At 37.1% G+C, this 23,325-nt stretch overlaps 1 protein-coding gene across 2 annotated transcripts in view; it reads right to left on the bottom strand.

Moving 5' to 3' along the window:
• The window catches only part of itga6b (integrin, alpha 6b), a 29,014-nt gene extending 14,823 nt beyond the window's left edge, over positions 1-14,191 (bottom strand). For both annotated transcript variants that reach the window (XM_026931980.3, XM_026931981.3), the window contains exons 1-2: positions 13,863-14,191; positions 446-573 (exon numbers count right to left, since the gene is read on the bottom strand). In XM_026931980.3, the coding sequence (XP_026787781.2) occupies positions 446-573; positions 13,863-14,035 (301 nt within the window). In that variant the 5' untranslated portion in view covers positions 14,036-14,191. The remainder of the gene's footprint in view (positions 1-445; positions 574-13,862) is intronic.
• Between the last annotated feature and the right edge of the window lie 9,134 nt (positions 14,192-23,325).

The raw sequence follows: 23,325 nt of genomic DNA, 5'->3' as shown, positions 1-23,325 counted from the left end.
ACATGTTGTGTGTTACAAGTGCTGATTCGAGTGATCCAGATTGGCTTTTTCAAATTCTGGAGGATTTAACTTGCATTTCTTTTAAGTTAAAAAAAAAACAGTTGACAGGTCATGTACATAGTAGGGAAGAGATAGTATGATTTAACAAGTGAAAATATGTTGAATATAGCCAAATTCATTTAGTATTTCCAATTAGACAATTATTACAAAAAAAGGGTTATGATTAATTACACTTATTTCTGGAAAGTTTTTTTTTTTACTCATTTTAAGCTTGAAATAGTCTTCTTCTATTAGCAGGTCATTCTTCAAATTTTAAGCATTTATTTTGAGAAAAAAAGCAAAATTATCTGCCAATACAATAATCTCATAATAAGAATTACCAAATAAATTTGTCCATATTCAAGATATTGATCACTTGCTAAGATATCATTTTTTTGTAGTGTACCATCATTGTCGAAATTAACCCGTTGGCAGGCAGAGCTGGCGGAGTTGATATCACAGTTGTATAAACCTCCTGTTATCTGTGACTTCTGATTAGACAGTTTCTTCGCCCTGGGAGCACCAACGAGCAGCCTGTGTCAAAAATATATAAATAATAAAAATTTAATCCAAGATTCCACCTGGCTCCTAACTAGTGAAACTTGAAAGTCATTGTCTGCGTCTATATACAACACTCTTTATAAAATTTTTCATCTTCAATTCACTTAGTATTTTCAGTCAGACTGCCCAGTAGTCACTAATATTCATTATACCACAGAGCTGTTGAATTCTTGATTGTGATTGTTCAGAAGGTGTTGATTGATTTTCTGTAACAGCACAGCTCACAGTAGTAGATTTTTTTTTTTATTAATGCACACAGTGGAGTATGCTACACAAAAAATTATTTAAAAAAAAAAACCATGTATAATCATCGATATAGTGAAGGAGTCTCCAGTGTCAGCGCTTTGTAATAGTCAGAGGTAAAGCTGCAAAGTTATGTTTGCCACCAAAGGAAAGTCTTGTGGAGGGATGGAGGGCTTTGCAATTTCTGGGTAACATGACAAGTTTTTTTTGTCTTATTAACTTTAAAAGTGAGAAATTTGTTTCAAAACATTAAACAAAACTATAAATGAATAAAATGTATGACATCGTACTTAGTAAATAAAATATTGAAAATTGCTGTCTACCCTCTTCTGCATGCACGAGCACAAAGACGCCAATGATTGGCTAGTCACTGTGATTGACAGGGGAGAGAGTATGCCATCCTTCCCACTCGGTGAGCACAGCCAATTGCTGCTCACCTGGTGCCTGATCACAGATCGCTGTGCCATCACTGATATTGGACCTCCTGAGAATAGAGCGAACACTTTATTGTTGTGTCACTCAGGAGCCTCTCATTAGCTGTTTTCTTAGCATTGCTGCAAATACTTATGGTATAATCCAACAACGCACAGGCAACCTATGGAATAAACAAGACATCTACTGAAAAGCTAAGCTGTGTTTAATATTTGTGCAGAATAAAGATTCTAGCTACATGGTATCAATATTTTATTTACTGTTCAACAGAAGGACTGATTGTGTTTAAGCTTTCCTGTCACTACAGCGCTGACACACAGACTTTTAAGCATATTCACTGACAATAAACTATAAACCAACACTGACAGTAAACTGCAAACTTCAACTTAAGCCAGTAACAATGCTTATAGACTGTAAACATTTGAAGACACGTAATATCTTTGGTATTATAAAAGCACCAAGTAAACTGTGCATGAACTTCAAGGGTTTTCAACACTATACAAGAATAAATGTGTCTCCAACAGACACAACACAGCATTCAGGTTGTGTTTGCTGTTCCATGTAGCAAGACTTTTAAGGAATGATGACAAATGATTTCAAAATCACTACTGGTATAAACACAGTGCATCTTAAAACCAAAGTGTTAGTATTTCTATGTACATTTTAGCACCAAGAGCTTGGTATTAATGGAGTATTTGTATTCTCTTTTAACTTAATGTTGAGTTTTAATTGATATATTTATTGAGTTGTCCATGGACTATGGTCTGCTTTGTTTCTACATGCAGTAACATCATCTTTCGCAATTTCAGAGGTGACACTTTTTAAGGGTAATGTGTGCTTTAGAACATGAACCAAGACAAATGTGTTTGTATATTCCACTGTAAGCCCTCAATCTGTGTTTAAAACCGCAGCTCCAGTCTGCCACACATCACTCACTGCACTCTCTCACACTTTTCCATGAAGAAACGACAGAGCTGTCCTTTCTGCTCTCGTCTGAAAAGAAGAGCAGCAGCACTGGGAGGACAACTGACACACACAGGGCAGAGTCCATATCTCTGCTTTCAGCACATTTGTCTGACTGAAAGGCCCTTTTCTTCTTTTTCGGATCGGCTGCTGCGTTGATAACATTCATCCAGACACTTCAGAGTTGGCTACACAAGTTCTCTTTGTGGCCACAAACAAAAAGCCGCACTGACTGCGGTGGAGACTACGGTACCCACAATGCAGCAGGAAAGGCCTCAGGGCAACATCAAAGTGCTTGACAATCAAACAGGTCTGTTCTGAGGTTTTCTAGTTTCAGACGTCCGTGAAACAGATACAGTTCAGGAAAAGACATTACTAGGCTATCAAATAACACAACAGTTAACAACTAGAAAAAAATAAAAAGCTAAAAAAAATTAAAAAAAAACAAAACAAAGGGAGACCAAGATGTCGTTTCTGTAACAAATTTGGACACGTTTGCTACAGAACACAACAAATCAAATTTATTCCAAATTCAGTGTGCCATAATTAAAATTCTTTGTAAATCTACAAACTTATTAAATGTGTCATCATTGACCTTTAATTCAGTGTATGTGCACTCATTCATAATCATTCAAGCTACGAATATGTAATTTCCACGGTTTTCTTGCTTGCTAAAGAAAATCTCAGGCTGCCTTACAACCTCACATCGGGTCATGACACCTAGTTTGGGAATCCTTGTATAGTCAATAAGACACTATTTATAACCTTTTTCTAATGTAACAAAGTAATATTCTGAGGTGTGCAAGTTGGGACCTTGCTACTAAAAACTAGACATAGTGCTAATTTCTCTAATTTCACCCCAAGGTGCTTTATTTTACATGAGGGGAAAGCCCTGATACGCGAACAGGCGCTCATGAAGCCATGCTCTTTTACAGAGCATACAGAGAAATGGGTCAGATTTTCCAATGAGACAAGCATCTCTTTGTGTTGCTAAATACATACTTGGCATTTGCCTCTGTCCAATTTGCACGTTCTGAATTCCAGTGAGGCACTCTTATGAATTTTCAATCTAATTTTTAGCATTAATGCCAAGAAGTTGCAGAGCTGATATTAATGAATGTCATATATGATACAAGCAGGTCAATTACACTATTTAGGGTTTAATCAGAAGTTGATAAGAAGTGTACAGCCACTCAGATCAGTCAGCTAAATTTAAACTGTTTTTAAGGGATATAAAACAGTGAAATAACATTCACCATATGTCTACAAAACATATGATGAATGTTATTTGATACATTAACATTACTCCTATATAGATTAAGACATTATGTAAAAATCTAAATGTTCCCCATATATAAGTATTAATTAGTGACAACTGGTACAAAAATATACTATATGTCCATTCAGTTACTTGTTACATTGTGCTGCCATCTGACAATACCCCATAATACTCCTCTAATGTATCATGATGGTCACATATTTTGTAATATTGGGGAAAGTTCATTGAGAAATTCATTATCATCCAGGTGATGTTCTCTTATCTATTTCTTCCTCTGCCAAACCACAGATCTGGCTTCAGTTTCAATTTCTCAAGTAGGCATCTTCCCTAACCAACCTCAAAAGCGATATCTGATCAAATAGCTGAGCGTATGATTTCCTCCCTCTCACATTTCTCCCAGAGGGCTTTACATGACCCCGCTAATGAATTCTGGGTAAAAGGTTATGCATATCCATTACTCCCTCCATCCCTCGGCATGAAAATCTCACAGCCACAATTTCTCAGGAATTCCCAACATTCATATTTCCATGAAGATTTGTGGTTAGGGTTAAGGCTTGGGGCAGGTGGTCATCTTTTAATGGCAGTGTAACTCACAGGAAATACAACTAAATCAACAAGTCCTATAAAGTCTTGGTGAGCTCAGGTTACCTAAAAGAAATAAAGAGAGCAATGGTGTGCAAGTGAGATTTGCAGTTGTGCAGTTATACTGCTCTGAGATTGGTTCTAAGGACAAGTAAATGCAAGTACAAGTAATACCACTATTCAAGAATGGCCAGTATTGGTAATAATTAACCAGTTGCTGAAGTTCCTGTAGTCCTATTACTGTACAGGGAATGTAGTCAGTCACAAAGAACACAAAGTCCAACATCGTCAATTAATCTATATATAATCATTTATATAATCCAATATAATCTCTACCATCATATAATCTCTATTTTCCACCAACAAATTAAACTATTTACAAAAATTTTGAGGTATTTAATTTGGAACTCTGCCACTATTGCTAAACCTAAGCATAGTACGAATTCACACGCAGTGTAACTGACCTCACATGCACAAATGTAGTGATTTAGTTTTTGCTCCAGTCTGATAGAAAACCTACTACATGTAGACGTGGCAGCCAACAAAAACATCAAATAGTTCAAAGAATTTGAGAAAAAAAATTGCTGCTGTCAGCCAAGTAAGATCCGAGTGGAAACTCAACCACTACTGCCAATCTAATAGATATGATGTAATCTTCTTTTTTTTTTTTTAAAAAAAAACATTTTTGTTAAAAAGAAAAAAAATCTGAATGTTTATCCTTATTTCCCATTAAAACATCTTTAAACTGTAATTAATGCAGCCTTATTATTCATTGAAAACACATCAGCATGGTTTTTCAGATTGTGTGTATGTGTTAATTTCTATTACACCATTCTTGATTGGTTCAGTAGGTGTTGATTCATTTTCTATAACAGCAGCTGTGACACTAGTTCTGGCTACAAGGTAAACATGAAAAAAAAGTGTTAAACTCATAATTTAATTAAGAAATGCCATTGATATGGTGAAGCTTTCAGTAAGGAGATGCTTATTTAAGAGTTATGGAAGGAGCCTCCAGTGTCAGCGCTGTAACAATCAGTGTGTTTTCCACCACAGGAAAGTTTTCAGCGCAGACAACATTGCACTTTCCATTTTTTTTGGTAAATTGACAAGCTTTTTTTTTTTGTCTTATTAACTCAAAAGAGAGAGAAAAAAAGAGAAGCCAATGAGGGAATGACTGTTTATAGCTGTTATAATGTGCAATGTTAAATTAAGTGAAATTAACTTGTTTCACAGATGATCCACAACATTAAATGTAACTATAAACATGCTGTTTAAAGAAAGAAAGAAAGAAAGAAAGAAAGAAGCACTGTGTAATGGCTACTGATTCATGTTGCCTGAGGCCATCAGTGACAATAAGCATAGACCATAATTCCTAAACCATTCCAGTGTGCCAAAGAGCAAATATGTCTCATCTGTAAACTATGTAAAACCTTAATCTGTAAGGATTACAACAATTCAACTTCTGTGTAATCTGGTCTGACTCACAAAGCATGAAATAAACTGACAGGAATTTGTCATTTCATCAAGAAAGAAAATGACAAAATCGACCAATAATCACGGGGTGTAACATCTTAGGACTAGCAACTGTGGCATGATAACAGTTGTTTTGATACTTTTTTCACAAGTATTAACAAATTGACCCCTTATAAAGACAGTTACAGAGGAATTCAATGAACATAAGCCTCTACTGTTCTATGTTCTTGCTTTTTTTTATTGTGACTGAAGAATCACGAGGTGCCTTATTGGGTTGTACAGCAACGGCTTAGTGATCAACACAGAGTGCAGGAGGAAGATAAATAGCAAATAGATGCAGAGCAAGAGAAAGACACAGAGAGACAGAGCAAGAGGATATATAAGTATATTCAAGTTCATTATCATTTGAGTCCTGGATATCTTCTTCTTTGTAATGACCTATGAATCATGCCTTCATTAGTGTTGTGAAGGTTCATGGTATCCAAAGTGAGACCAAGTGGCTCACCAGTAATGCAATAGAGACATTTGCAGCCAGGCCTGGCTGACCTCCACTATTAGATAAACAGTTTTGAGCCAAGACAAGTCTGTACAACTAAAGACTGCCACAGCAAGCAAACAAACATGCAGACTTATCAGACATGACACACTGTGTACATCAGGAACAGTGAGGAACAGTTTTCACTTGTAGATGTTCTCAACTAGACGTGTACGAATATTTAATTCTACTATACACAGTAGTAGAGGTGTAATGATACACTGCGGACACATTTCGATGCCATGTTCTATTCGATTTTCAGAATATTAACAAAATTTGATCGAAGAAAAATTATGACTCCTTGTTTTTTCTGAATCATAAAAATTGCAAAATATTGTGCAGTTTTGTACGAATAAAACTAAATAAATCAAAAATTGCTACTAACAGATTTAATATCGTTAACAAAATGTACTACAGGTTCACCATATTTTAAACAAATAAATAAATTTATAAATTCTCCCAAAAGTTTTGATTGAATAAACAAGGTGTCTGACCTGGGGAAAATGATCCACTGAAACATCATTCTCCATAGCACAAATAGAGCTCCAAAGTAGGCTAAAATGCCCAGTTTCCATGCCCTCTGGTGTTGTTTAAAAGCTACTGAGGAGCTCTTTTTAACAATTATATTGTGGCCATGTAACCATGCAACCATATAAAGTATAATGCATGTTGGTCATTGCAATCTGGAGCAATCGGGCTTCACAAGCACAGATCTCGCAGGCTCTGCACTAAAGAATGAGATTACTTGACCAGAGTACTCTCTATAGATTTTAACACTATGGGTTGTGCAGATTGAGACTTTTGGTTTTCAAACAGTGCAGCATTACATGCATAAGTAATAGAATGCTGATCACACATTTCCACAATGCACATCACATTTTTGCATTGCGATGCACTATATCACTATGTATCGTTACGCCCCTACTATATAGTGTGTTTTTCAGTATTACCTAATATTACCATGGACAAAATAGCAGCAGTTGTGTATTTGCATTGCATTGTTTCTGTGGGGTATTTTTTCTTCAAAGTTAGTTTATATTAGTTTATATTAATGCACTTGTTCTAATACATTATTGATTTCTCACTTCAGGTTCCTGACAGGATTTGGGAAAGGCTTTGCAGTTTCTCGGTAACATGACAAAGCTGTGCTTTTTGTCGTATTAACTTCAAGAGAGAAAAAAAAAAAAAGAGATGCAAGTGAAGGAAAACTGTTCATAACGTAAATAATAACAGGAACAAACTTGCTTTACAGATGTTCCACAACTTTAAATGTAACTATAACTGGATAAAAAGTGTGATGTCATTTTTAATAAGTAAAATTCTGTTAGTGTTGGCACATTGCTAAGAGTAAGAGTATTACACATATTTATTAGTAAGAGTAATAATACACACTGAGCGGTTAACATTAAGTTATTTTATGATAAAAAACAACAACTGTACAAATACATGTCATAATATTTAACTGTAATGAAGCTGGTCAGTGTTATGAAAGTGTAAAACCTTAACTGTCCAAAAAGCCCTTGAGAAATCTTTTTAAGAGTTTATAGCATTATACAAGCTACAATGAAACCCCAACCTCTCAGCTCTTGAACTGGATTCTGTCTCACTTTTTAATTGGTTTTAATAAAGCTATCTTCTAAATGAATAATTGATCCATTTTAGAAGCTACACAGTATGGTACATCATTGACAAGTCCTGCTTAAGACTCAGACACAGCTCTAGATGTGCTTCATTCCTTTTCAAAACTTTACGCTTAGAGACACACACGCATGCAACCCTGGCTTGCTAGTATGCTAATATTACTTCACTAAAGGGCTTGCACGAGAGGCAAAATAAGTGACAATGAAAATACTATCTGTCAAGGAATGACAATGATGAACACTTTTGGTATAAATGAATATCTGCCAATGTCAGAGGTCAGTTGTCCATTGACACTGATGTAATTATAGGTGCAAAAGGTCAAACCTGATCCGACATCAATGTTCTTCCATTTCATCTAAGGGAAGCTGCTTCTGGTCTATAATATTTCAGTGAAAAAATGAAATAAACATATAAATACAGTTAAGGTGTGCTCACCAAAACCTCCACTGAGGTATAAATGCATTCACTTTTTTCTTACCTTAAAACATTTCTGCACTTACTCACATGTGGACTGGTGGACTGATGTATTCATATACATTTGTATAATTTATTTCTTAAACCAATTTCAGTAATTGGTATGTGCCCTAGACGTGCTACTGATCAATCGCACTAAAGCAAATTGCTCAGTTTGTAAAACTGATTCATTTGTTGCTTGACTGCTTTGTCGCTTGAAAAGTATGTGTAGCATTTCTCTGTTCTAGCACTCCAACCCTCCATCTTCCTACATCTGTTTTGCACTTGTTTCTGGTCATGGAAACTTAAAGTGAAACTTCTTGTGTCACTGTCAGCTCCAGGTAGAAAGTACAATGCTTTTTGTATTCTGTCATACTCTTTGGACTAATTCATCGACCGTAAGCCTGAACATAATGTAAATTTAAAGGATTATCAAAGTATTCTATCATTGCTAAACAGTGCAGCCTGGAAAGTGTGGTCAGTTGGTCAGACAACATACACCGGGGTCAGTGATTCCTTTCTTAAACAATCCAAACATAGCGTATGTTGCTGCTTTCCTTTAAGAAAAATAGGCTATAACGTTCTTCCCAATCTGACATGACTTCTTTTTCTGAACAGTTTGCTGTCTTTTTATCTGTTTATCCAATGTTCCTATTACCCACTAATAGCCATAATTGTGACATTTTATGTTTAAGTGAACCACTAATATTTGCTAGGTAGCTGCTATGATGTCAGCCATGCAGTGTAATGAAGTCTCACTAAATTGAGTGCTCTAAATTAGCTATTGACCCTTATTGCAGCAAAGCTCAACTTAAACCTACAAAGAAGCTCATGAACAGGAAGCTGTGAGAATCAGAGGAAGGAAGGGGAGCCTGTTTCCACACAGACTAGCCCCATTACGTGCCGGGATATGGGCCAGGTTATATATGGTGATGTTTGGGAGATGATTAAGGGGATTTCTTGTTATATCTGCATTGTTCTCCAGAGCTAGTGCATATTATGATTACTGTTTATTATTTTTTAAGTATGCACTAAGGAAACACCAGCGGATATACCATATGTGTACGCACACATCCAGATCCAGTTATCATTTTCTTAGGAGTTACTTTTAGACTGTAAATCTGCCACACCTTTCTTAATGGAGTCAATATATCTGTCAACTTTTATCCCAGGTAATAATATGAAGAAAAATATTTTCCTTTTATAACATTCTTTTGTAACATTCATGTAGGATTTTTGTCATGTGCATTCAAACCAAACCCCTGTCATCAATGGCTATTGCTGTGGTGTAACAACTGATCATGCTAAACATTTCTTTTCTCATTAAAACAAGCACCAGCCAAAAATAATTAACTTACACTGCCTGCCAGGACCAGCAGGGTACAGGCAAGTCAAAACCAATCAGCTATGGAGGCCAAGATCTGTACTCAGCCAGGTTTTAGCTGTCTTTGCCAAGTTTTTATCCTGACTGATAGTTTCAGCATTTTTTCACCTTCAGGTCTTTCTTTTCATGTTGCTTCAGGCTCAGAGCTGAAGGTAACAGCTTTTAACAAACCCTAAACAAACGTCACGTCCCATGGCAACAGTTGTGCAAAGGGACAGACTTTACTGTTACTTTGCACTTCTTGCCATGCATGAAAAAGAAAGCAAATTGCTGTATATACTTAATTGTCTTAATTCTATGATCCTGTGTTATATAACTGCTCTTCCACTTTATATTCCATTCCACAGTATGTAAATGTGTACACTGTTGGATATCCGCACTACACAGTTAACCTGAATAGAGAACCTTTGTTGCTGAACCCAATGCATCTACAGTAATTTGTCTGTAAGTAATGTTTTTCGATTGCACCGGTTATGTTATATAGCATCTGCATCTATTTATATTCAATGATTAATTAGATGCTTTTATCCAAAGTGGCTTGCAAATGCAACAGAGTATAATCCAAACACAACCGAAAAGTTATGACTTTCTCCAAGGCCTATAAAAGTGTAAATCTTTGGCCATCATGGGATTTGAAATCACAACCATTTGGCAGTTAGCACAGAACCTTAACATCTGAGCTAGCACTGCCTGAGTGCTGACCATTACACCGTATAACCACAAAAATGGATTTTGTTATACGGTACAACTGTATGTTCACTCTTCCACACGTTTAATGACAATATAATTGTTTTTAGTATTTGTTTGTTGACGTAGGGAAAGATTAAAGAGGCACCATTTCCAAAATATCAACATCAAAAATGTGAAAAAGTCAAATAACAAAACTTTTTTCATTTGATATTGGCAGATAAATTGGTTGTCACTATGGGAGATGCGAAAACCATTTGGGAAACATTTGTTTCATTACAGAAAACAATGTGATGTTTATGTTTGAGGAACCTACAGTTGCTTGCAGTTTTATGTAATTGATATATATATATATATATATATGTATGTAAAAATTTAATTTTTTTTTTTTTAATTACAGAGATATGTCAGTACTGATTTTGTCCTGATATTTACCTGCATGATTTGTGTTTTGTCAGTCGACATCACATATTGACAATCTGTTACTGATCTGGCATTTAAATCCAATATTAGCACCAATACCAGTACTCAGCATCGGATCGATACATGCTTAACCTTTTTTCACAGTTTTTTATTCATTGCTTCAGTCAGAGAAAACGTATCTGATGTATCATAATAACATTCATTTTCTCTTTCTTGAGAGTGATCGACTTCTCTCTCTTGATTTATAGAGTCAAGTACAAATGCAAGATCTGGAAAGCTGTATAAGCTTATGAATAGCCGCAAAGCCTGGAGCAATCAGTGTTCAGCTCTCTCTTTGCTTTGTAGTCTATGTAGCTCTGAAGAAGGAAAATCAAAGAGAGGTATTTGGTGACAGTGTGCCCAAGCTCTGTCTCTCTCTGTTGGGGTGTGTGTGTATGTGTGTGTGTCAACTGCACACATGCGTACAAAAACTGTTTCTGCCTGTTACAATTCTGTCTCTACACTGAATCAAAGTCACAAAAACATGCTCACTCACACACACGCACTGAGACACAACTTCTCTCACTAGCCATGACAGGATAAAGAATGCTACACCCAGCTCTCACACCCACTACCCCCCTCCTCTTCCAACACACACGCCTAACACTGCCCTGCCTTGGCCTGCAGGTATGTGAATCTCACACCTACACGCACACACCCACATATACCTGTAGGGTAAACATTTGGAACGGAAAGGCATTTTCTTGTGTTTGAACAAGGCAAGCCCATGCGCTGTCATTGAGGATATGAGTCAAGATGGGCCATTCACAATCACACACACATACAAACACACACATACAAACACACACATACAAACACACACACACACCTGTCAAAAATATTCCAACTATAATTTTCAGACTTCTGAGTGCATTGGTGCTACTGGAGCCTTTTCCAGACCCTCTACCATACTGATTTCAAACTGTAGCCATAGAGATAAGAAATGTTTATACAATACACAAGCGACAAGACTTATGCAAATAAACACACACACAAGGTCAGAACGTCTCCTTAATAAATTGTTAATTTTTATACTAGCAACTGACAAAGCAACAGGTGACCATACATGCGTGACACGGAGCCGTGATTTCAGCGGCAGTGGCAACAACTTGAACTGAGATTTTCTCAATTCTGTTCAAATTAAGTAGGATGCAGTACAGTAACAAATCCAAATGACTGGCTTGGATAATTCCCTAATCTCAATCGTACATTGAAAAAAGGGAATGTGTAGTTAGTCAGATTAAGAAGAAGCTTTTATTTGTCACATACACATTACAGCACAGTGAAAATTCTTTTCTTCACATATACCAGCTTGTTAGGAAGCTGGGGTCAGAGCATAGGGTCAGCCACTGAGCCCCTGGAGCAGACAGGGTTAAGGGCCTTACTTAAGGGCCCAACAGTAGGAGCTTGATGGTACTGAAGCTTGAACCCCCAACCTTCTGAGCAGTAACCCAGAGAATAAACCGCTGAGCCACCACCGCCCACTGACACTTAAGAGAATGTCTTGTAAGGTTGTGACTTTATTGCTTACGCTATATTTAATGTAAACAAAAATCTAACCTACTAGCTTGAATTACATAGAGTTGATGTTAATAGAGGGCAAGTTGTATGGCACATGTGGTATGTTTCTTCAGGTTCCCACTCGATTAGTTTCCATTTAAGCGGTCTCTACTCACGCACAGGAGACAAACTACAAGCAACACCAGCGACGTGTCCCTCACTAACGTAAATGAAGAGCCATGGGTATTATTATGGACCTTCTTTCTCAGTGCTTCTGTGGTTTAGTTTGTGATGCAAAACTTAAAACTTGTGATTTCTTAAGAGTACCAAATATTCTTGAATGTGGTTTCATCTATGACTACAAAATAGTGCACTATGTGGTGTAAAGGGTGTGGTATTGGACATTCAGTCGCTCCCACAATCTTTCACTCATCTTTCCCTCACTCTCTCTTTCACACTTTCCCTCGGTGTCTCACACAAATAGGCTACACACTCTCTCACAACCTCCTTCTCGCTAGGAAATTCAGCAGTTGGTGTCTCTCCCTCTCTCTTATCCTGTTGTCCATCTGGTCAGGAACATTGGCAGCTGAGGAGAATTTCGGAAGGGAATGAATCATAACCTGACTCACATACAACTACCTCAAATATTCGACCTTATTCAACCAGTAAAACTACTGTTTCTCCACAGATAATAATTAAGACAGTTAAGACTCAGTTTACACGGTCATTTCTGACGGGAGGAAAAAAAATATCTCTTTAGCTTCTGCTGCTAATGCTTCTCTTATTTGAGCGCACGAGACGGTCAAACAGCTGCTTGAAGGTGCACGTGCACTCGATTAGGGCGTGGCCTCTTTACCTCAGACTAACGGTCGCGGTTCCTCGCTAAGGATTTATCTGTTTTATATCATTTTTTAACAAGATATTTATGTTTAAGCATTTTATTGAATCTGTGTGCTTGGAAAACGCCTCGCAAGTGAGTAAACGTTTAGGTTGGTTTTAAAATACAGGTAAAATAGCCTAATTAGCCTACTATATGTTAAGGTATGCATGCTAATAAGTAAAATGGCGTCTTCACTGTAATTTAGCCTAATCGACATTCAGTGATTTAAATGACCACATGTGGATATGAAAAAGTGTTAAAAACAATTGAATTGTAAAAGTTAACACACATAACCACTTACATCTATGATCAATTAATGTTGCAGAGTACAAAATGGTGTATTTACCTCACAAACCCTCCTCACTTAGCCTACTGATTTGATTGAAGGACTGTTCACTGTTCCAGTCATTAAAAATAACATTAAACTAAATCAAAACACTAAAAACAAAGCCACCTAAGATATATTTAATATAAAAACAGTAATGTTAAAAGTATAATATCAACTCCTTATTTCACCAGCACTCTCAATCACTCAGTTGTCAGAAGTTAAAATGACAACTAATAAGTCACCTAATTTATGACTTTTTTTTTTTTAATCACACCTGAAAACTTAAAATACCTCACAACCACTGCAGACATGTGCATGTGCATGCAGCCTGCCAGGTTACTCAGGCAGAATGACAACTCGAGCAGCAACCACCTGCTTTCCTCCCATATTACAAACAAGTTATTAAAAATATGCGCTTACATTCTTTTATCAGACGGAATGAGTTGTCGGTGCAGGGCGAGTGAGAACCCGAACAAGCTGTTCGGCTCCCCGGTTTTCCTGATCACATTCTCCGTGTCCAGGTTGAAGGCGGAAATGAATCCGCATTCCAATAACAAGAGGAGAGACAAGGTAACCGTCCTGTACCGCGCCATGTTAATGCGGGAAAATCTCAGCAGTGTGTTGTGGTGCGCTCGCGCCTCTCCGCCTCTGGAGCTCTTATGCCTCGTTCTCCAAAAACCTGCTGTTGCAGATTGCTCAGTGAAATCTATAACGGAGGCGTTTTTGTGTTATGGTGTGGGAAGGATCGCTGTGACGAGGTCTCCCTTCCTGCCCTCCCTCCTTGCCTCGCGCCCCGTCCGCGCGACTCCACCCAAATCAGGAGTTGCAAAAGCCGCACCCTTTTACCTGTGCGAACTTCCGGTTGCACCAAAAGGAACCTCAGGCGGTAACTACAGGTTTGGTGATTTTTTTTTCTTTCTCCTTGATGCTGAAATATCTAGAAAGAAGTCTAGTTGGGTGGCTTGATTTCACAAGAAGGCATTCAAATAATAAAGCTTTATATATAAAAGATAGATAGATAGATAGATAGATAGATAGATAGATAATACACTATACCACTTGTATAAGTATAAATTCTTCACATCTTTTTGTTTTCTTCTTAGTTTTCTTTTTTTCTAGGCTTTTGCCAGTTATTCAATCATCTTCATTAACTGCTTTATCCTGGTCAGGGTTGTGATAGATCTGGAGCCAATCCTAGGAACACTGGGTGTGAGGCAGAAATACACCCTGAATGGGATGGCAGTTCATCGCAGGACATCATGCACACACACATATTCCACCTAGGGGCATTTTAGAGTCAAGTATCCACCTACACACGTTTTGGGAGATAGGAGGAAACTGGATAACCCAGATGAAACCCAGATTGACATGGAGAGAGCATGCAAAACTCCACACAGTACAATGAGCTCAGCATCAAACCAGGTACCCTGGAGCTGAAAGGTGACAATAATACTTGCTGCACAAACTTTTCCCCTTGTTGTAGTGTTCACATTGTCAGTTCTGAAAGTTTAAACTATGGCACTCGGCACCACACAGTCATCTGTGAATTGGAAAATAAAAGCATGCATTTGTACATGACCTTGCACCTTTACTTTGCCCAAATCATACCTTGGTTTGAGATACTGAACTGCCAAAGGTGGGATTACAATACTGACAACAGAAATCTTAAGTGATAACTCCAAGAATGGGTAAGATAAATATGGCAATCTTTCTGTCAGTAATTCTTGTGTTTTATATGTTTTATATATACATTTTATATAGATAGATAGATAGATAGATAGATAGATAGATATAGATAGATATAGATATAGATATGTGTGTGTGTGTGTGTTTTATATGTTATAAAAATTGTTAAAAGCTCTCCTGTGCCACAATCTCTAATCACCTTACTTACCAAGTGATAAAGTGATATGAAAAAGTTCAGTAGGTTTAGAATGGACTTCAAAACCCAGTTGATGCTTTGTGTATGCATAACCGAATGCACTCTATTTACATATGTGTTATTTTAAACAGCACTACTTAAAATAGTCAGGTATGGCATGCATGATTGATTTCACTGATTTCCTTCAGGATGTGGTGTCACATGTTCGGAATCAAATGGATGCAATGCACCTCTGTAACAGTGCTGGCTGATGCTGTTTCATGTATTCAATATTAATTTTACAGGTAATCAGATAACTGAGCAGTTAAAGAAATGACTGTTATGGAGTATTTGTTAATTTGTTTAAGGGTGGCAACTTTCCTCTGAACACAGCTCTAGATGATACTCTAAAGAAAATACACAGCTTGGCAGGAAATGTTTTCTAATGGAAAAAGGAAGTCCCAGCTGGTAGCATATTGTTAAGGACAGTCCAGAAACGACTTCAAAGTTCGGCAAAACACCAAACAAGCATATGCTAAGCAATTAAAGGATTTTGCAAGGGATTTGAACTCAACCTTATGCTCACTAGCAGTAAACCTTAACTGCTGCACTACCACTGGAAGCATAGGGTTGCTTGCCTCATTTAGTATGAACAACATGATTCATCATTTTTTATCTAAAAGTAATCTGAAAAGACATGCAAAACAGACAATGATTGTTTTAAGTTGCATAAATTGTGGATTGTGAAGACAGGCCTTTACTTATAAACATAAAAATCTGAATATAAATAGAGGTGGGTAGAATTTAAGAAAGACAATGGAAAATGAACATGTAGAGGTAGATCAAGTATATAGTTAACCTCTGATGCTGCTTGACTTGTCTTAACCACTAAGGTTTATTATCAGCAATTCATATTTAGTTTATATAGTAATTACATGTAGTGTCCTGGTTAGGCCTCGGCGCTCTCACCGCAGCGGCCCGGGTTCAGTTCCCAGCCAGGGAACCGACCCCAGCCACTGGGGTTGCACAAGACAGTGCACTCCCAATGCCAGTCCAAGCCCAGATAAATTTGGGGTGGGTTGTGTCAGGATGGGTATCTGGCATTACAAACTGTGCCAAATCAAATATGTGGACCAGTGATCCACTGTGGCGACCCCTAACGAACAAACAACAACATGTAGTGTCCAGAACATACCTTATGTGATGGATATTCAAGTACACAGCAACTCGTGAAAATTAATAGGTATATTATATGTCTGTACCTGGGGCTACAGTACAATAAATACTCAGTTTCTTTCTTGGGGTACAGTTTACAAGTTGAAAAGTGCTTCTGAGAAAATACCAGGTATACATACCCATTAAATATTAGGTACCTATTGCACTGTGCTGCCTAACCTTACATTACAGTTTTTACGATATAGTCACAGTATTGATTTACCTCAAAATCTTATTGCATTACTGAACATGTTTACCTGACCTTATATTTGCACAGTAATCCATGGCAGGCATTTTGTACTCCTTTCAGTGTCTGTCACCGGCAAGATTTCCAGATTGATAAAAACACAACTGCTCTTTGTAAATAAGGCTGACTAAGTAAGCTGACTCACATAGCTAGGTAGCTCTCTAGCTGACTGATGCCAATTATATTTACAGAAATACAAGTATCACAATAAATTAAATAAGAGATTGTCAACATATGCTTGATAATAATAAAATCAAAGATTAGATTAATGAAATGCCAGTTATCATTCAGCTCTCTGTTCCATGCGTACCTGCTTGTTAGCATTGTTCTCTTTTTCATTAAAACCTCACTAACTAACCTCTTTCAATATGACAGCAAATCATCAATCAGGTTGGAGAAAAATGGATTTCATATGACCAAGCCTCAAAACAACAGGGGCAGTGAAACAATGTGAGCTTTGTGTACACCTACAACAATAAATCTGCACTCCTTTTATCCCAGCAATGGAGGGGGAGTGAGATACAGAGTGTGAGAGAGAGAGTAATAAAGAGAGAGTGAAAGAGAAAAGACATGCAGGAAGGCCAGCAAATAGCTATTTGGGTTATTCACAGTCAAAAGAGCAAAGACAAATCTGCACATAAACTGTGGTAAATCAGCATGGACGTTTACAGTACTGGTCCATTTAGAAGAACATGCTAAACTTTAAAATTACTTTCAGGTAAAGGTTTTTCAACACAGTAAAACTGTTGAACACAGACTAAAAAAGATAATAGGGGTAATAGGGTATGTGCATGTCATGCTTAGGGAGGAATATTTTTTTTTGCACAGTAACTCAATCAGAAGTCAGAGGTAACTCAGACACGAGCAAGATTACACACATTTCTCTTAGAATGGTAATTTATATTTTATTTATGTTAATGTAGCTGACATTTTGCACTGCATGTAAGCATATGTTACAGTAATGTCTGTAGAATGTGGGTCTTGTACATAATATACACTAAGAGTCAAAAGACTGGGAGTTTATATACTATTATAATAATATATAGTTTATATAAACTGGGAGTTTATATAATAATAATAATGATAATAATAATAATGATAATAATAATAGTTGAAAGAAAAATATACAGTATGGCTACAAGTGGCTGATTATTGTGGTCAAGATCTAGGCATTTTCCATCTGATGTGGATTCTTTTCCAAAAAAAAAAAAAGCCACAAACTTCTCAATTCACTTATACCTCTAACACTCTTAATATTCTACTTTTGTCTAACAGAAAGTTAATAGAGCACATTCAGAATCCTTTAACTAGCAGTGTGTAACATTTGTTCAACCATGCTGAGCAGAAAAGCATCTCAGAACGCACACAACAATAACCTTGATGAGCAGATGAGCTACAACAGCATAAGACCACATCTGGTTCTACTCCTGTCAGCCAAAAACAGGAATCTGAGGCTATAGTGAACACAGATTTACCAAAACTGGACAATTGAAGAAAAATGTCAACTGGTCTAAAACTTCAACTGTGCAGTTTTGATGAGTCTGTGTCCACTGTAGCCTCAGATTCCTGTTCTTGGCTGACAGAAGTGGAACCTGATATGGTCTTCTGCTGTTTTAGTCAATCCACCTGAAATTTTGACGTGTTCTGGCATGCTTTTCTGCTCACCATGGTTGTAAATAGTGGATAGTTCCATAGCCTTCCTGTTAGCTCAAACTAGTCTGGCCATTCTCCTCTGACCTCTCTCATCAACAAGGTGTTTCCTCCACTCACTGGTTGTTTTTTTTTTCTTTGCACCATTCTGTGTAAACTGTACAGACTGTGGTGCATGAAAATTGCAGGAGATCAGCAGTTTCTGAAATAGTCACACAAACTGTCTGCCACCAGCCACTGCGATCACTTTTTTTTTTTTCCTAATGTTTGATGTGAACAAAAAGCTTTTGACCTGCATTACTTTAAGAATTGCGCTGCTACAACATGATTGGGTGACTGGATAATTGTATGAATGACCAAGTGTATTGGTGTTCCTATTAAAGTGGCAGTGTGTGTATACAGTAGTTTAAAATGCATAAATAATATATTTAAACATGTGCTGTTTACACTATTTATACTTAAGAGTAAATTGAAATTAGACAAGACATGTAAAGATATGATGAACGATTAAGAAAAAGTGGCTTATTTATTAAAATTATGTCATAGATTAGTGCCTTAGTCTTTCTTCAGAAAGGATAATACATAAACTGTGAAATGTAAACATACACATGCAGTAATTCTTGATTTAATATTTGATTTGCCCTCAAGTGCACGCCCGCGTTACAGCACACTCGTCATCCATCTACACTTCAGGTGTATTGAGCTGCTCCATCATAGTGTTGAAATCGTAGGCTTCAGGCTATGAATGTACAGCACACTCAGGCTGGGTGTGACCTCAATCAAAGCCAAATACTCCCTTGTTCTCATACCTCTGTCCTTCTCTTCCTCCGTTCCACCCTCATTTAGGGATGATTTAGGATGTATTTAGTTCAGTTTGTACATCTTTTATGTCTCTATTCTTTATTATATTTAGTGTTTAAGATATGACGAGAAGATATCAATGTTATGATAAAGTATATCAGTTACAACACAGACCAACTTTTTTGTAAACATTTAAAAATTAGTCATAATTTCGTAATTTTTTTTAAAAAAGTGGCTTCACTATTTTGTTAGCGTAACCTCAGAAAGTGTAAATATCCTGATTAAAATTGAACCCCCGACCTTCTGATCAATGTCTTACTGTCATGTTAAATGTTCTTTGTTATTAGAGTATGACATTGACTGATGATGCTGTTCCAATGGTCACAACACATGACAAGAATCATCACTCCTGCAAACCTAGAGCCGCCCCCCTCCCCCACCACACTGACAAACCTTAACACTAAACATAATGTGATACTGAGTGCTGAGTAATAGGAGCAGTTGTATAGTTAAAAGTCTCAGCCCATCCTTTATGTGGTATTGACTGTATTGATCCTGAGACTGTGTGGTAAACAGGTATGACTAATTCATGAGCCCTGGGTGTCGAGTGTCACCAAAGAAACCAAACCAATTCAACATTTAACAACATTTTAGTCTTAAAATTAAGTTTTACAGTCAGCTGTAAAGACTGCTTATCAGGAGCCAAGCAACGTCACCTGGGAAAGACAACAGGGAGATAAAGATTTTTATTAGTTTATTTTACAGTTCATTTTACTTATGTTCCAGTAAAGTGGGCAATCTAGCATTATGGATGCCATGTTATATTGTGACGTGTCTCAGTTAACCGCACAATCATCAAGTAGTGTTCTGCATCAGGTGACCTTTCAAGGAGAACACAGGCTGAAATTAAGTGCATTATTACAGATTTAGCAATTTATCAGTTATATAAATATAGATGTGGCAATGTCACTTTCAAAAACATAAACATTATGCATGTGACATGAAACAATCCTTCAAAGCCTGTAAAAATCACACAGTTATGTGGTTAAATGATGTATAAAACAACTGAAATAGGAATTAGGTATAAACTAAGAATGAACCAAGTTGAATGTAAGCATAAGTGGGCAAAAAGTGACTTTTCCTCTACTAACTTCTGTCATAATATTGACATTTGTATGGAATTTCCCAGTACTGAGTGTGTATGGAAGCACATTCCACAGTGTGTGTGTTAAAATGAGAGTATTGATCCACCTGTTGTTCTGCTCCCCTTATTGATCACTTGATCACTGACAACTCATTGACCTTTCTCACATGACAAGAGTATCGGTTGCGTCACACATGCACACACACGCACATTCTCCCATGCGGGAAGCCACTGAGCAACATTATGAAAACTATTTATTTAAATTAGGTAAGGTCATTTCTGCATAACCACCGCCACAGTAGGTACATGTGTGCCCTGACACTAATGTTTGAAGTTCTCATATCCTACTGCTTCAACAAATTTCTAATATCTGTGGTGCCCCAGACTCTAAATGGAAGAAAAAAAAGCTGTCTCACACACACTAGCATCCAAGTGTTCTAGCTTTGCTGATGAGAAATTTGCAGATTATGCCATTAAATCTCAAACTGTCAGAATTAAAACTGATGTCACATACCAACAATGATCCAAAGGAAGATGGATCTATCATCCCCTTCATATTGAGACCTGAAAAGTTGCAGCCCAGTCCATAAAGAAAGTGAATAAAATGTGTCATTTGTTTTTGTGCTAATTTGTGTTGTTGTTAGTGCTGGCTTGGTTTTTGAGATATTATAACTGAGTCTATGGCTGAGAATGACATCACTGTGCATTAAACCCCATTCAACTGAAAACCAAACCATAAAAATGCTGTAGAAAAATAGTGTCGGTTTGGTTTTTTTGAGACATTATATGTTCAGTTCACTGTGAAGTCACTCTCATCACTGTGAAGAACATCTCAAAAAACAAACTGGCACAGTCCTTTTTTTTTTTTTGGTCCTTTGTTAATTGCCACCTGCTAGCTAGCGCTCCAGCTACTGTCACAGGACAGCTGAATACTCAGAGGAAAGCACTATCTACCCTCTTCCACATAAATGAGCTCACAGAAAGCCACAATTGGCTAGTGTCACTGTGAATGACAGGGGAGAAATAACATCTCTCCCACCCAGATAGTATGGCCAATTACACTTTCTTTTATTCCTGGTCATGATGGCTGTGGCATCATCAGGATTCAAATTCACGTCATTTTCATGGCTCAGATAACACAGATAAAGCACAGGTCAATGCGAATGGTTTTATTCAATTTCTCCATATATTTTTATATGCTGAGCAACTTCACAGAGCTCTAATAGAGTAGTCTGTGTATATTTTATTTGCCTTGTCTTGTTTATGACTCAAAAAGAAAGAATTTAATTTTTTCTTTCTCTCTTTTGAAATATGCTTGTTAGATTTTTGTACTGTTCAATGTTCAAAATTGTAGTTTTACATCATGGGATATTACAGTTTGGTTGGCATGGTTAGAAAAACTAAATATCATGATGGATATTGTGGTTTGTGAGAAGGTCTTCAGGTATCGTGATATGATATTTCTGCCATATCGTCCACCCCTTCACTGGGCACCACACAGGAACTAAAACATTTTTGTTTGATAGAAATTAATCTGACTCTGCAGCTAATTGCATCGTGAGTGTCTCTATACATGTATGTGTTTTCTACACTATATGTATGAAGGCATCTATCAGTGTGGCCTTGTAGAAGTCTAATGAAGCTCTTCTGGTGACACTGTTCAAGGCTAAACTCTTAGCAGTGGCCTCAGAGTGAGGGTGTGGCTGAGAGAGACAGAAAGGGAATGAGTGTGTGAGGGAGTATGTGAGGAAGTGTGAGAGGCAGACAGGGAAGAGCGCAACCAAAAGCAAGTCAAGTCATGACTGAACACACATGACCTCACACACACACACACACACACACACACACACACACACACACACACACGCAAACGTACACTGAGAAGGAGAAAACACACAGGGTCAGTGCCATGGCAACGAAAAACAATACTGCGGGAATGCGTACCCACATTCTTGGCAAAGCAATGGACCACGTTCAAGACAGCCCTCAGTAACAAAGCTTCATAAACTTTTTGCCAGCAAATGCAAAATGTTTCTGTGTTTTTCTCCACCAGGACCATTTGTCAGTTACAGAAAGTGAGAAAATAAAGAGTTGTTTTTTTAAAGAAGGGGAGAATATTGTAACACAGGATACTCGAGGGTGTGTGTATTCTGTTAAATGTCCCCACAATTATAGGAAGTAATAAAAGAAAATGAACAATGTAGGAACACTTTGATGGAAAATGTCTTTTTTTGCACATTGTAATGCAAAAATTTAAGCAATAAATGTGCTTTTAAATCCAGATTAATACACTTTCCTAAATATACTTTGTTTTGTAGAATAGAATTATCATAGAATAGTAGTAAATCACTTTTTTAGATTTTAGACTAATAAGAGTCTAAAAGAGTAAAAGAGTATATGTTATTATTATTATTATTTTATATAATAATAATAATAATAATAATAATAATAATGTTAAATCTTTTTTTTTTATACTTGTTAATAGTCAAATTACTCTAATAGTAACTGGTCAAAGGCACTAAAAATATCCCGCACTTGTAGAGGAATTTTGCATTTTTGTTCAAGGACCTCCCAAAAGTGTGTGTGGGGGTAGGAGAGCGAGAGAGAGAGAGAGAAATGGACAGAATTAGGGTCACACGCCTGAACTACATCTGAATTTATCAACAGTTTACATATAAATAGCAAAAGGTGTTATCTGGATGCCTGCATAGCTGCAGGAACATTTCCAGCTGGAGGGATTTCATAAATAACTAACCCAAACAGGGTGGAACGATGAAATCTGCATTTTTCACATAGCCTCATGATAGCCTTCCTGTTATGAATATTCCCATATCAAAGGAGTATCAGAATGGTGTCAGGCTGAAATGGGGGTGCTGCGAGTAAATATTGACCCAGTTGGTGTGTGGGAAGTCAAATAATAAATGTCCTGTTTTTTTGGTGGATCACACACACGTGACCCATCCTA

This window comes from Pangasianodon hypophthalmus, chromosome 26 (assembly GCF_027358585.1).
Source record: "Pangasianodon hypophthalmus isolate fPanHyp1 chromosome 26, fPanHyp1.pri, whole genome shotgun sequence".
Classification (NCBI taxonomy): domain Eukaryota; kingdom Metazoa; phylum Chordata; class Actinopteri; order Siluriformes; family Pangasiidae; genus Pangasianodon; species Pangasianodon hypophthalmus.
The sequence above is the reverse complement of the archived record's forward strand: the minus strand, read 5'-3'. Positions and strand labels throughout refer to the sequence as shown.